Source organism: Poecile atricapillus, chromosome 12, assembly GCF_030490865.1.
Source record: "Poecile atricapillus isolate bPoeAtr1 chromosome 12, bPoeAtr1.hap1, whole genome shotgun sequence".
In the NCBI taxonomy this organism is placed as follows: domain Eukaryota; kingdom Metazoa; phylum Chordata; class Aves; order Passeriformes; family Paridae; genus Poecile; species Poecile atricapillus.
This window is the reverse complement of record NC_081260.1, coordinates 13881328-13894364: the sequence shown is the minus strand read 5'-3', so window position 1 is coordinate 13894364 and position 13037 is coordinate 13881328. Positions and strand designations below refer to the sequence as shown.

At 48.6% G+C, this 13037-nt stretch overlaps 1 protein-coding gene across 3 annotated transcripts; it reads left to right on the top strand.

The window, feature by feature from the left end:
• The first annotated feature begins 3386 nt into the window (after positions 1-3386).
• Positions 3387-12075, top strand: LOC131583410 (V-set and immunoglobulin domain-containing protein 4-like). 3 transcript variants are annotated; one of them, XM_058847449.1, is made up of 9 exons: positions 3387-3524; positions 4220-4576; positions 5124-5405; positions 6322-6390; positions 7025-7102; positions 7409-7477; positions 8200-8313; positions 9501-9522; positions 10622-12075. In XM_058847449.1, the coding sequence occupies exons 1-9, from the start codon at positions 3470-3472 to the stop codon at positions 10803-10805; spliced, it is 1230 nt and encodes a 409-aa protein (XP_058703432.1). In that variant the 5' UTR covers positions 3387-3469; the 3' UTR covers positions 10806-12075. The 3 variants fall into 3 exon arrangements, with proteins under 3 accessions (XP_058703432.1, XP_058703433.1, XP_058703434.1); XM_058847450.1 differs by lacking the exon at positions 9501-9522; XM_058847451.1 differs by lacking the exons at positions 6322-6390; positions 7025-7102.
• Positions 12076-13037: the final 962 nt, after the last annotated feature.

The window sequence follows — 13037 nt, the reverse complement described above, 5'->3', positions numbered from 1 at the left end:
TTACTGTGTTTCTTGTACATTCTTTGTGTGTGTTCCTGTCTGTGCCAATATTTCTCAAACGTGTTTACTGATTTTTCCAGAATTAGTAGCTTTCATGCTCCTGGGGTGTGGTCTCTTGATGCAGCTGCTGCTGGTTCAGGAATAACTAGGGTGATGAGTAAAGCCTAGTGTCTGTCTCCAGAGCCTGGGAGAACAGCACCTGGGACTGCTTTTTCAAAAGGGTTCATGTGAAAGCTCAAAATACCATGTGTGGTGAAAAACACACAGATGTAGTGCACATGTTCTCTATGGACTCAGTAGGAAAGGCCCTCAGCTCCATCAGGTATGGATTAAAATATCGAGATAACAGAAGGAAATGGAACAGCCCACATCATCAGACAGACCCCAGATCTGGCACCCCTGTGCAGCCTCTGCCCAGGGTGACTGGCACCATGGGCATTACAGTTTTTGTGGGATTTTCCTAGAAGTAAGGTTTGCTCATCATTTCCACTGCCAAGAAAAAGGATCTTAATACAGAACTTGCTGCTCTTCAGGATAAAGGCAAGGACACAGCAGTGGAGTTAGCACATGGAGCTATGGACAGACTCCTCTGCTATGACAAGCTGGCTGAATCTGCAGCCCAGTGCACCTCCAGCACAGTGCCCAGCCTGTGCCCGAGGGCCAGTGGCCAGGCACTGGGTCACCACCCCTATGTGCCAGCCTGGGTGGGGGCACTGCCCCACTGCAGCCTGGGGTGGCACCAGTTTGTTACAGACAACCACGGGGGTTTCACTGCAGCAGCAGCTTCCTTCCTTCTCCAGCATCAGTGCACATGGCTGCAGATTCAGCCTGGCTCCTCAGCTTTACCACTCTGTGTCCAGTGAGGAAAGATTGCTCTCACATGCTGGGAATCCACTGAACACTCCCAGGCATTGCAGGTGCAGACTGAGAAAGTGCCAAGTGCCCCTGGCATGCTCCTTTCAGATCTCCTTTTGCCCTGTTCCAACCCTGCCTTCCCCACACCGACCATGGGAGCCTTGCCATCAGTTCCTATCTCCTGTGTGCTTGCTAGCAGAGCTTTCCAGAATACAAGAAAAACTGATTTTGCTCTGTCTTTCCTGGGATGTGTGATACCACCTCATCCAGCCATGCTCAGGATGTTTTGCTGTCTCCTAAAACAAGATTCTTGTTTTGGAAAGCAGCATCATGGTATCACAGATGCCCAAAGCAGGAGCAAGGGCTTGCTGCCACAGCCACCTTAGGTACAGGTGCTGCGCTGTATAAAGGACAAGACTTTTCCTGCCACTATTCCCCCAACCACCAGGGTAAATGTAAATACGTGAATAAATACCTACACATCTTTTTTAGTCACACAGAGTTTCAGCTTCCTTGTTGGTCCAGATCCCACTAGTGATACATTCCTGTTGTGTTTTCACAGCAATCAAGCCCCACGCAGCCACTCACCCACTCTCCTACTAGTGGGATTGTGGAGAAAATTGGAAAAGTAAAAGCTGGAAAACTCTTGGGTTGAGATAAAGACAGATTAATAGTGAAAGGAAAAGCTGGCACACAAGCAAAGAAAAACAAAGGATTCATTCACTGCTTCCCAGGGGCAGACAGGTCTCCAGCCACCTCCAGGAGAGCAGAGCCCTGTCACATGTAATGGGGATTTGGGAAGACAAACACCATCACCCCATATGTCCCCCCTCTTTCTTCCCCCCAGCTTTGTGTGCTGAGCATGATGCCATGCAGTGTGGTCAGTTGGGGTCACCTGTCCTGTGTCCCCTCCCCATCTCCCATGTGCCCTCAGCCCCCTCACCAGCATGTGACAGCAAAAGGCAGAAAAGGCCTTGGCCCTATGTAAACACTGATCAGCAATAACAAAAACATCTCTATATTATCAGCCTTGCGCTCAGCACAAATGGAAAACACAAGCCCATATTAGCCATTGTGGAGACAATTCATTCTACCCCAGCCAAACCATTGTCTTTGACTTGGTTCAAGACAACGTAGGCTTCTACCCTCCTCCAGCAAGCTCTGTTCCCTGAAAAGGAGTTCCAATTATTTGACCTTAATGTGGTTTTTTTCCTTCCTTGAGCCAAAAAGTACATGAACCTGCAGCCCACAGCAGCTTTTCCAGCTTCTCCCTATCCCACTGGCTGCAGGCTGGAGTGGTATCTCATGGGAAATATCTGATGAAGGAAGACAGAGCCACAAAGATGGATCCCAATGAACCACTGCAGGCCCAAAACATGTCTCACTATCACTACAGGAGAGCTTTTTCCAGACCAGGGACTGGGATTTGGTTGGCTGCATTGAATTAGTCTGATTACTTGTATTTGAGGATGGGATGTTGAATTTGGGTGTAACAACAGCAAATGCTCACTTCAGTTCAGCTGAATGCAATGAAGCAGAAGAGATTATTTTGCTGAAGCAGAAGAAAAATTGAGAGCTGTAGAAATCAGCAAAGGCAGTAAAATCCCTTGAAAGGGATATTTCAGTAGAAAACAGGTACTTCTCTTAGACAGGGCTAGTGCTCAATTACTGAATTACAGAGATCAACTATAACATTTAATGAATAGTAATATATCATTACAGTTAAGAAACCGTGATTTCACGGTCTCAAAGATTTTCTACTTTGACAAATTCCTCTTTTTCTCTCTGGGCATCTTCATGTTCACCTTTTTCCCAAGTAGTCTGCAGGCATTGGAGGGAAGTATGGCCCCAGTCACAGCTTGTAACTGAAAACAATTAATCAATTAAACCAAGCAGCTAAATTGCTCTGTGAGAAGGGAGCATCCATCTGTGAGGTGCAGTGGGATTGGTGGCCCAGATGTCTGCAGCTCTTGGGGAATTTTTTTGCTTTAGATTTGTATACCTGAATTCTTCCTCTCTTAAATGTGGTAGAGTGATATAGAATATTTCAGTTGGAAGAGGCTACAACAATTATCTGTCTTGCATTGGTAACGTAAAGATTTAAGGGGTTTCATGAACCTTAACTTAAAGCATAGTGGTGATTGTCACAGAAGCTGGTGAGAAAGTGAATTGTGAGGACCTAGATGGTTCAGCTCCTTATGACCTCTCTCTCAGACCTGTGTGTGTGTAATTGTGTGTTAAAGCTTATTTGTCAGCAAGCAACACAAGGAAAAGAGGAAGAAATGGTTGCCTAGGAATCAGAAAAAATAAAGGAAAAAAATTAAAAAACAGAAGGGGGGAAAAACATACTCAGCAGAAAATATGAAATAGTGTGGAAATAATTTTTAAGCTTTCCTCTCTGCACCCTTTCCTTAGGGTTTCCGCTGTGCCCACGCCTCTGACAGTGGTCACTGAGACACTTGTTTTCTGATAAAGAGGAAGGAAAAACAACCAGCAGCTATCCTGGATGCTCAGTGACAGGGTGAGCCCAGGCAGGGAGGTGTTCCTGATTTGCAGCAGCTTGGGGAACGCGTGTCAGTGTGGCTGGAGAGGGAGCAGCCGTGCCCCGGGAAGGATGGGAATGGTGCTGCGAGTGGCCGTGCTCCTGAGTTCCCTTCTCCACTGCAGCGGTGAGTCTGGGCTGGGCACCAGCCCCTGCCCTGCGGTGTCTGCGTGTTTGGCAGGGGAGGCTCTGTTTTGGGAAGAGCTTAGATTCAGTACTCAGAGTGAGAGAAATGTACTGGGACAAAGGCAATGGTCATAATTTTTACAGGAAAAAGAGTTTTAGGTTTCTTCACCCAGCGGTTTAAGTTTCTCATGTTTGGCTTAGGCTGTGAGAGTGATGTGTTTCAGCAAAACAAATAGGCAATGGAGGAGGGAAGTCTTTGCTGTTCGTCAAAAGCCCCAGGGGTGATGTCTGGAACAGACACTGACTGAGACCAGGGAACCTTCAGCTTGGACTTTAGACCAACTCCTTCCCTCAGGCCTAAGTTATTGGATAACTCTGACCCTGTGCTCTACTCAGTGCTGGTGGTGGCAGGAAAGCACCAGGCAGAGCAGGGGAGGCAGGCTGCACGCTTGGCAGGAGTTGGTGCCCTCGGTGCCCCTGGCCATCAGCCACCTCCCACCTGTCTGCCTCATGCCACACTGACTTTTGGTTAACCCACCCCTGAGCAGCCCAACCCTCACACTCCCCACTGACTCCTTGTGTTCCTCATCTGGTGGGTTCTCTTTGCCAACACCCTTGCCATGGCTTCACCACCTGGGAGCTGCCTTCACCCTGGCTGCTTTGTGGCTTAGTTGCCATCCTTCTTTCTTCCTGCAGCTTTTCCGGACCTGAGTGGCCCCAGTGAGATCAAAGGTGTCTGGAAGGACTCTGCCACTCTGCCTTGTACCTATGTGCCTCTGGAGGACCTTGTGCAGCAAACCCTCACCTGGACTGTGGTACACGAAAAAGGTTCAGGCACCATCTTTCGGAGGGATGTCTCTGGTGACCACGTGTTCCTGTCTGAGTACAGGAACAGAGTCAGCATCCCAAAGGATGCCCCAGGAAATGTGTCTCTCCTCATCCTGAACCTGGAGATCTCTGACAGAGGAACCTACACTTGCCAGGTCACCTGGAGAGACAGCAACAACAGCCTGATAGCAAAGGAGATCACCACCAAATTGGAGGTTGTTAAAGGTAAATTCAGGAAGGAGGCTATTCAGGAGGAAAAAGGCTTGGCTCAGGAAGGCTTTTGGAAATTAGAGCAGGTAGGCAGTGACTGCGTGTTTCAATGCAGAAGCATTTTGCTGATCATTGTCAGCCTCAAGCAAGAAGCAGCAAATACATCAGAGGGAAATTCTGCCCGGGACACAGCACCCTGCAGCTGGGGGCGGACCTGTGGCTCCTCAAGTACCAGCCCATCCCTGGCTCTATTGCAGCCAATGGCTCAATGTTTCCCAGGGGCGTGCGGCAGTGGGGAAGTCCCAGGCACAGTGTATGGCTGCTCTTTGAAATTCAGCCGCCTGTGCTTGCCCTCCCTCTGCCCAGTGTGGGGGGATTACAGAGGCACAGAGAGCAGGACATCATGTGCGGCACAGCTGAGCTCATCCCGCGCAGGGAGGAGATGTGAGAGCCGAGCTGTTTCCTCCTGGGAAGGCAGCGACAGCGAGCACTGCTGTGCCAGGGGCACCGTCCCCACCACAGCCAGGGCTCCTGACCCGGGCCCCTCTGCTTTGTCTTCCAGTGGCAGCCACCAAGCCCATCATCAGAGCTGGACACCTGGGGCTGACGCTCCCGGCCGGAGGCAGCACCAGCCTGACCTGCGAGGCCAGGGGCTCCCCTCCCATCAGCTACCGCTGGTTCCGGGCCACCCCGGCGGGCAAAGCCGTGTTCCTGAGCAGCGGGGCCGAGCTGGCCTGGCCCAGCCTGCGGCCCTCGGACAGCGGGACGTACTTCTGCGAGGCAGAGAACAGGGCCGGCGCCGGGGCCGTGCAGCGCAGCGATGCCGTGCAGCTGACGGTGACAGGTGAGTGCCCACAGCCACAGCTGCCCGGGAACACCCGGCTGCAGGGCGGAGGAACAGCATCCTACTTCCCTGCCCGGAAAGAAGGAAATGCCCAACGCACTCTGACACATCCCTCCCGGCTGGCTCCGCTCTGTGCCCTTCTTTATTGCCTGGAGTCCATTTCCTCCTCGTTGAGGAACTGCTCTTTGCTGATGCAAAAGACGATTTCGACTTCAAACATTTACTTATTCCTCTGTGGGTATTTTAAAGCTCTCCCTGGTTCTGTAATGCTGCCCACTGCAGTTCAGCAAGTTCCGACAAGGAGTCGGGGCTTGATTTTGAGAACAAGGAACAAGTCAGTGGTAATTCAGTGGCAGAACAAACCAAGCTGGCCTTTGCTCCCCACCACAGCTGCGTGTCTCAGGGACACACACTGCACTTCACACACACCGGGCTCTGACTGCTCCAGCCTCTGCAGGACGGTGCGGGACAGCTTGGACTCAGCGGCCTCAGGGGCCTTTTCCAATCTCAGCCATTCCCTCTTGGCTGCCTGCTGGAAAACCTGCAGCTCTCCTTGCCTGGTTACTCCATCAGCAGAGCCGTGAAGCCCCTGCTGGCACAGCCAAGCACAGGGAGCACACCGTGGCCTGTGAAAGAGGCAGAGCCTGCTGAGCTCCCTCCCAGGCGCGAAGCTTTGGCTGAAGCCCTGTGCTGCTTTTCCCAGCAGTCACACATTGGAGGGAGCAGCACAGGAACGGGGCTCAGAGCTGCAGGTGCTGGCTGATGCTGCTGCCACAGCATCCCCCTCCTGTCAGCTGGGAGGGGGCTGCTTCCTCCTGCTCCTATCCCACCTCTGGGGAATTCTGTATCACAGCAGTGTCACCAACGTGGTCAAACCCCTGTGTAAGCCTCTCCCTCCCTCCCCCTCACCTTGCAGATCTGCCCACAACAACAGTGGCCTTGCGGAGGAATGTGGGAACCACGGGCGGACACCACCCAACCACAGGTCAGGGTGGGAGCAGTGACAGCTCATAGCGAGGATGGGGTGTTGGGGCAATGTGACACCAGTGCTTGCCAGTGGTTTTATTGTGGGGAACAGAATCTTGACAGTATTGAACTTCAGTCCATATGTGTTGCAGCGCAACACATATGCCTCAGTTTTTAACTCAGATGTTTCTGAAAGTAGATCTTCCTTCCCTCAGTTTCCAGCCCACAGGGGGTAATAGGTTTGCTTTGTAGCACTGAAAATGCCATTTCCTAATTTGTGGCTCACGTGGGAGGGGATATTCTGGGTTTCATTCTAATCTAAAGGGTTTTTTTGTTATCTGATCCTGAATGGAAGCTGCTGAGGGGAGGCAGATCTGGTGTCTCCAGTGGCAGACACAAGCATTGCAAAAGCTTCCTCAGACCTACATGCTGACCAGGGACAGCATTTTTGAGGGAGGGCTTGTGATTTCCCATTTGTTTTTGTGGGAATTTAGGCCTGGACTGGAGCAAGTCTGGTTGTGGAAACTTTCTATGGTTGGATTATGTCTCATTTGGATTTATGGTGCCCCAGCAATCACGTGGGGATTGTGGAAGCTGGTGTCGGTCACCAGAAGCTGAGGGAAGATGTTGACAGGCGTTGATTGTTCTTGCAGAAAAAACTCAAACAGAGCTGGTGTCTGGAGGTACCTCAGGAATCTCCTGGACTCTCTGGGGCCCCACCACTACTGCAGGTGTGTGTGTACAGGTCTACAAAACCACACAGATATCTGGTGGGTGTATCTGTAGTTTGTGTACACATGTATAGCATAAATATACTATATATAGTATCCATCCAATGACTACATGGTACTACCTGTATGCTCTCTATAGTACAGTCTATACATAGTGCTCATTTCTGCACTTTGCCTGCTTCCACTGCCTTGTAAAGGGGATGGAGGCATTCTCTTTGGATCCTACAGCTCTAATCCCAGGTCTCCTGCTGCTATGATGTGGGCTGGAAATGCACTGTCAGACTTTAATTCATGTTTGTTTTCCAGATCTGCCCATAATAGCAACGACTTCTGAGAGTGGTGTGGGATATCCAGGGAAGAATGAAACAATTCGTGGTAAGCAAGAGTAAAACCAAGCTGAGAAGAAGATTAAGGACTCAAACCAGATGTTCTGTAGCCAGGAACTTCAGCCTCAAAATTAGTATTCTGCTTTTTTAGCTGCAAATTGCATCAACTGCTGTTCTCAAAGGACCCAGATAATTCATGGTGACTCTTTAAAAGGCTCTGGATGTTTTTATGGAAGAAAAAAAAAAAAAAAAATTGATATATGGGGCACACAGTTGCCATGTTCCTCAGCAGTTGGTCCTTTTTTATCTTGGCAAACCTAAACCACTACAACTGTCAAAGCTGAAACAGCAGAAAGGCTTCAGTGTGTGCCTTGAGCAGATCTGCACATCCTCCAGCTTTGCAGCATTGTGACAGGTTTTTTTTGGAAATGTTCTCTTTCCAAACAGAACTGAGCAGCACCCTTGAAAGGAAAGCTTTATTTCATGATAATTGCAGTGCAATTATCCTGCCCAGCTCACATCCCTAATCACCTCATCACGAGATGGACATTGTCTGTACAACTGTGGCCTCTTGGTGAGCTGTACACAGTGCTGGGTCACACAAAACTCACTCAGGGCCACAGGACCAAGGGTCTGTGGGGACACAGCCCCATGTGCTCAGTCAGGGCTGGCTGCTGCTGTCCTCAGGGATATGGTAAATGTCATGGACCTGCTGCTGCTGTCACCCAGGAGGGATCTCCTGTCTGAAAGTCCTCTGTTGTGTTGCTTTAGATTTCCAGAGGACTGGCTTGTCCCTCTACCTGGTCATCCTGATTGCTGTGGTGTCTGGTGCTGTGGTTTTCCTTGTCATCTCTCTGATCATGTGCATTAGGAAGCCCAAAGGTGGTGAGTAGAATGTTCTGGAAAACCGGAATGTTTTATGCATGACCAGCACAGTTTTATCTTTGATGGGTTTGGGGCCTGGAGCAGTGCTTGCAGCCAGCAGCTGCAGCTCTGGCACCTGCAGGCAGTAGATGACATGCCTGGATTGACACTTGGTCAGTCCCACATTGGTGGGAGATCCAAAGAGGCAGAGAAGCCCTTGCAGTCAGGAGAGTCTTCCAGGCACCAGCCATGGGGTTGGGGCAGCAGTGGCCCTGTGCTCCTGAGCTGCACCCTCCCATGCCTGCACTGGCTCTGGGGCAGCTCAGTCCCTGCCCTGCAGCCCAGGTGTGTGATTGGCACTGCCACAGAGTCTTGGGATGGTTGTTTCTCACTGCTCCTCACAGACAGTCCAAGGCTCAGACTCACCTGCTTGGCCGGGCTCATTGTTCCAAATCTTTCAAGTCTCTGGCAGAGGGTTCATCCTGCCCTGCTGCTGGGAAGTGCCCTGGCACCAGTTGCTACTCAGTAGTTCCCACAGTTAGCAACCAGAGGGAAGAGGTCATTGTCAATTCTCCCTGTTCCACGTGAATTTGTTTCCTCTCTGGCCTTTAGTCACAGGATCCATTCACTGAATGCCTCTGTCTCTCCTGTACTGCCACCAGAAATCCCCTTGACCAAGTGTTCCTTGGAGCCCCCTCCTCACCAGCTCTGCTAGAGAGCACACAGGTGTGCTTTGGGGTTTGAGATACCACAGAATTCATGGTCTCCTTTGTTTCTCTAATGATCTTCCTATGATTCTATGCTACCAATTAAAAATATAATTGTCAGGTATTTCTTTTGCCACTTTTCTTACCTTTTTATTTTTTTTTTTAAAAAGGAATCCAGAATAGCCACTTTTAAAACTGTTCTTTATTGAACTTCTAATGAATAGGGAAACTGTGGACTTCTGGTTTCTAACCTCAACTTTATCTTTGACATTGGAACAGTTATTTTGACCCAGTTGTGTGATAGCTGGGTTGTTTTTGTTTTCTTCAACAGAATCCTGGGAAACTGAGTCACCACCCACCTGACATGATATCCAAGACTGTGTTTTTTTAGTTCTGTCTTCAGAAGTCATTTTCTTAAACCAAAAAGATAAACAAAGAAACTCCTTTTTTAAAGAATGTAAATGCAAATTATTGACACAAATTCTGATTTTTCTTTTCCAGCTCAAGCCTATGACGTAAAATTGTGAGTATAACCCTTTGTTTGGCACACTGATGTGTCCTGGGGGACTGTATCAGAGGAGAAATAAAAAGCACTGCTATTAGCTGTCATAATGAAAACCCCCTTAAGCAGTCTGGGTCAAGAGGTTCACAGCTCTACAGCATGTTGTAGGATGGCTCATGGGCTTTCCACAGCAACACAGAATGTGTGAAGAAAGATCTTTCTCGTGGCAATATCAGAATTGTAGAAGGGAGCAAGAGCTGCTTATTGACTCCTAAGCCCAGGGAGGGCTACTGAAGATGACTGCCAAGGCTAAATTCCCAGTGTTTTCTCAAATGCAAAGGAAAGGAACTCCCATTCTAGAGACCACTGGTTATACTCTGATTTATCCTCAAAACATCCCTGGCTGAATTTGCTTCTTCTACCCATAGCTGTGGCAGGCTCTTTCTAAACTCAGGTTTCACATCCTGATCTACCTGTAACCTGTGGAAGTTTACTGAAAAGCCTGATAATCTGGTCAAAACATACAAGGAGAACACTTCTCTAGGTATAAGGTGTGCTGACTTGAGTATCACAGTGGGATGTGCCAGGATCCCAGTGCTGGGCTTCCCCAGCTGTGTGCAAGGCAGCATTTAAAGCAATAATTGAACCCTGAGCAATGGAACAAATGCTGTGATGACATTTCTCCTTAGAGGATCTATCTTCATTTAAAAAATATTAGATACCGTAAGCCAGACAGTGGATGTGAGCTGCTTTCAGTTCTCAATTTGCCTTTCCTCCAGCATTTTTTATAAATATTTATTTTTATAAAGATTTCTTTCTCTTCAGCAATTATCTGATTGTGCCAGTGCAGGAAATGGGGGTAATCCTTTCACTGCTTGCACACCCTTTGCTGCCTCTCCCTGGAAACTTTCTCAGAATTGGAAGCCATGCTGCTACAATGCCCAAGGTTTTTCTGCCACCTGAAAGCAAAGGACAAAATTCTCTCCTTCAGAATATTGCCACAGTTCAGTGGCCCAGGTTTATATTGGTTTGAGTCAGACCACAATACTGGTCAAAATCCTGATGGTTGGGAGAGGCTTGGTTTACCCTGGTTGCTACTCTTCTTGCTTTTTGATTTCAGCCATAACTCGAGAGCAGCAGCTTCTTCAAGCACAGGTCACTATGAGGAACCCATCTCTTTCACTGAAAACAACTACGTGATGGAGTTCAGGGAAAACAAAATCTCTGAAGAAGTAAATAAGAACGAGTCTGACTGTGTTGCAAACCCCCAGGAATCGGAGTATGAAGTAGGGGACACTTCCTGAGAACCAACAATGTTCTGCAGATACCAGTCCTGAGGAGCACCTTCATCCAGACAAAATACATATTTCTTTTCACTTTTACTCCTGAGAAATAGGTTGGACAAGCAGTGGCTGCTCTCTCTTCAGAGAGAGTGCAAATGCATACCTCCTCAGGAACCTGAGTTACAGACTGCTGTATAGAACTCCTGGTTCGGTTCTCCCTGACTCCCTCTCACCACCTCTATCCAAGAAAGCACTTTGAATGCTGCAGCATGCAGGTCCCAGCTTAGGAGCACTGTACTGAATTTACTGCTTTCTATGGCCAAAAGGACCGGTGTTTCCAACCTTTGTGTGGTAGGGGGAGAGCCAGCACTGAGGGCTGCTCAGCATCCCCACCTGCGTGGGTGAGCAGGGCAGGATGCAGCTGGCTTGAGAATCAATGCTTCTTCTCCTGCCCACCTGAAGCTGGACAGATTTAATAGAAGAGAGATCTTGTAGGAACAAGAAACTCAGGACCCTGGCACACTAGGAGAAGCAGTGCAGGAAGCAGGAATGGCCTGTGCAGTCCTTGTGCTGCCCTTGATCCCCCTCCACAGCACTGCAGCGAGGTCACTGGCCACAGCTCTGGGTGCTTCTGATGCTGCAACCAGGCACATTCTTTCTGAGCTCACCTTCTCTGTTGTCTCTCTAAAATGCATGATGGATGTCATGAATAGAATCTCTCAAGAAATCCACCCCAGTTAAAATACTGTAAGTGGTTGTGTACAGTTAATGTTCTTGTCCCATTTGTAAGCCTTGTTTGTTGTGCCCCTTGTTTACCCCCATAGTTGTTAGTAATGTTAATTATTTACTGGTTGTTTTAAGAGTTCTCTTATGAGATGTACCTCTACCCCCTTTCCCTCACTTCCCTGTTCCTGTGTAATAATGCTGCTCCCAGGGGGCTGTGCACCCGAGTCATACACAAACTGAGGCACGCCAGACATAAAAACAACAAGCCAGCAAGGAAATAAAAGGTCAAAGAGACATATCCCAGCAAGCTATGATGGAAAACCGTCTTCTTGCATCACCTGAGCCTGCTTAAAAGGTGTCACCATGGCCTAAGAGGACCGGAAAAGAGTGACCCCCCTGGACAATGAGGCTGGCTGCTCCTGTGAGGATGGAAGCCCCAGCTCTGCAGGGTGTGCTCCAAAGCTGAATTGTGCCTCCTCCTTGGAGCTGCTGGTGTGGGAGCAGTGGTGGTGCGAGCAACCCCTCAGGCCCCCACCCCAAGGCTGAGTCCTAATAAAGCCATAAAACAGGAGTCTGTCTCGTGACCAATTTATTTCAATGGATATTTGAAAGAAGTTAGATACTTTTCCGTAAGTTTGGGGTAGGATTGCTTACACATGCCTCACATATTTTGCTGTGTGCATTTCTGAACAGCTGGCTCATTTTGGAATGCCAGCAAGCCACTCACAGCCCCTCACCAGATACTCAAGAAGTACTTTCCTCCTGGCTTAAATGGTCTGAAGGGTAAATCAGGAATAATTTCTACTGCCCTGACTAAACCTATCATGCAGAGTTATGGACGAAATAACCTTTTTATAACAAACAGGGCAACCCTGTGTCCCATTATAAAAACCACACAGACATGTAAAACAGGGGCAGGGACCCAAGCAATAAGCGAAACATTGGTAACACCGACACAGGATGAACAGGCCCCCAGCTGAGCTGCTCACACTCAGGACAGCTCTGCATCTGCAGCTCTCTGAGCATCACTTCAAAACTCACCAGAATGCAAAGGGAGTGTGAGGTGCTAATGGAAGGGTATTCCAGTTAAAGAACAGGATTGTGGTACCATAAAGCCCATGGAATATTGCTACCTTATGTATTCATGTTGGCCTCATCTTGGGTTTAGAAGAGCAAGAAAAGTTACTAAGAAAGATTGTAAAGGATAATTATTGGAACAAAACCACATCTGTAAACAGTCTCTTAGAAAAAAAGAGAAGAAGAAACAAATGAGCAACATGTGCCCATGGGTGTCAGGGCTGAGAAGATGAAGGGGCTATTTGTTTACAGCTCCTCTGAAATGGATGCAGAAATTAGTGATAATTGTCTGGTAGCACTTTCAAAAGGCAAAGAAAAGTACTTTTTTGTATGCAACACAGAAATAAATGTGGAACACAGTGCTGCTCACTGGGGGCTGAGAGCCAGAGGTCTAGTGGGAAATTAGAGGAATTAATGATGAAAAGATTCATCAGAAAGCACAAAGTACCA

Bases quoted from the DNA above. Each gene is read 5' to 3' on its own strand.
- LOC131583410 (XM_058847449.1), top strand. From the start codon at position 3,470: ATGGGAATGGTGCTGCGAGTGGCCGTGCTCCTGAGTTCCCTTCTCCAC. The intron at 5,406-6,321 runs GTGAGTGCCCAC...CTCACCTTGCAG, and splicing joins CGTGCAGCTGACGGTGACAG to ATCTGCCCACAACAACAGTG. The intron at 6,391-7,024 runs GTCAGGGTGGGA...TTGTTCTTGCAG, and splicing joins CGGACACCACCCAACCACAG to AAAAAACTCAAACAGAGCTG.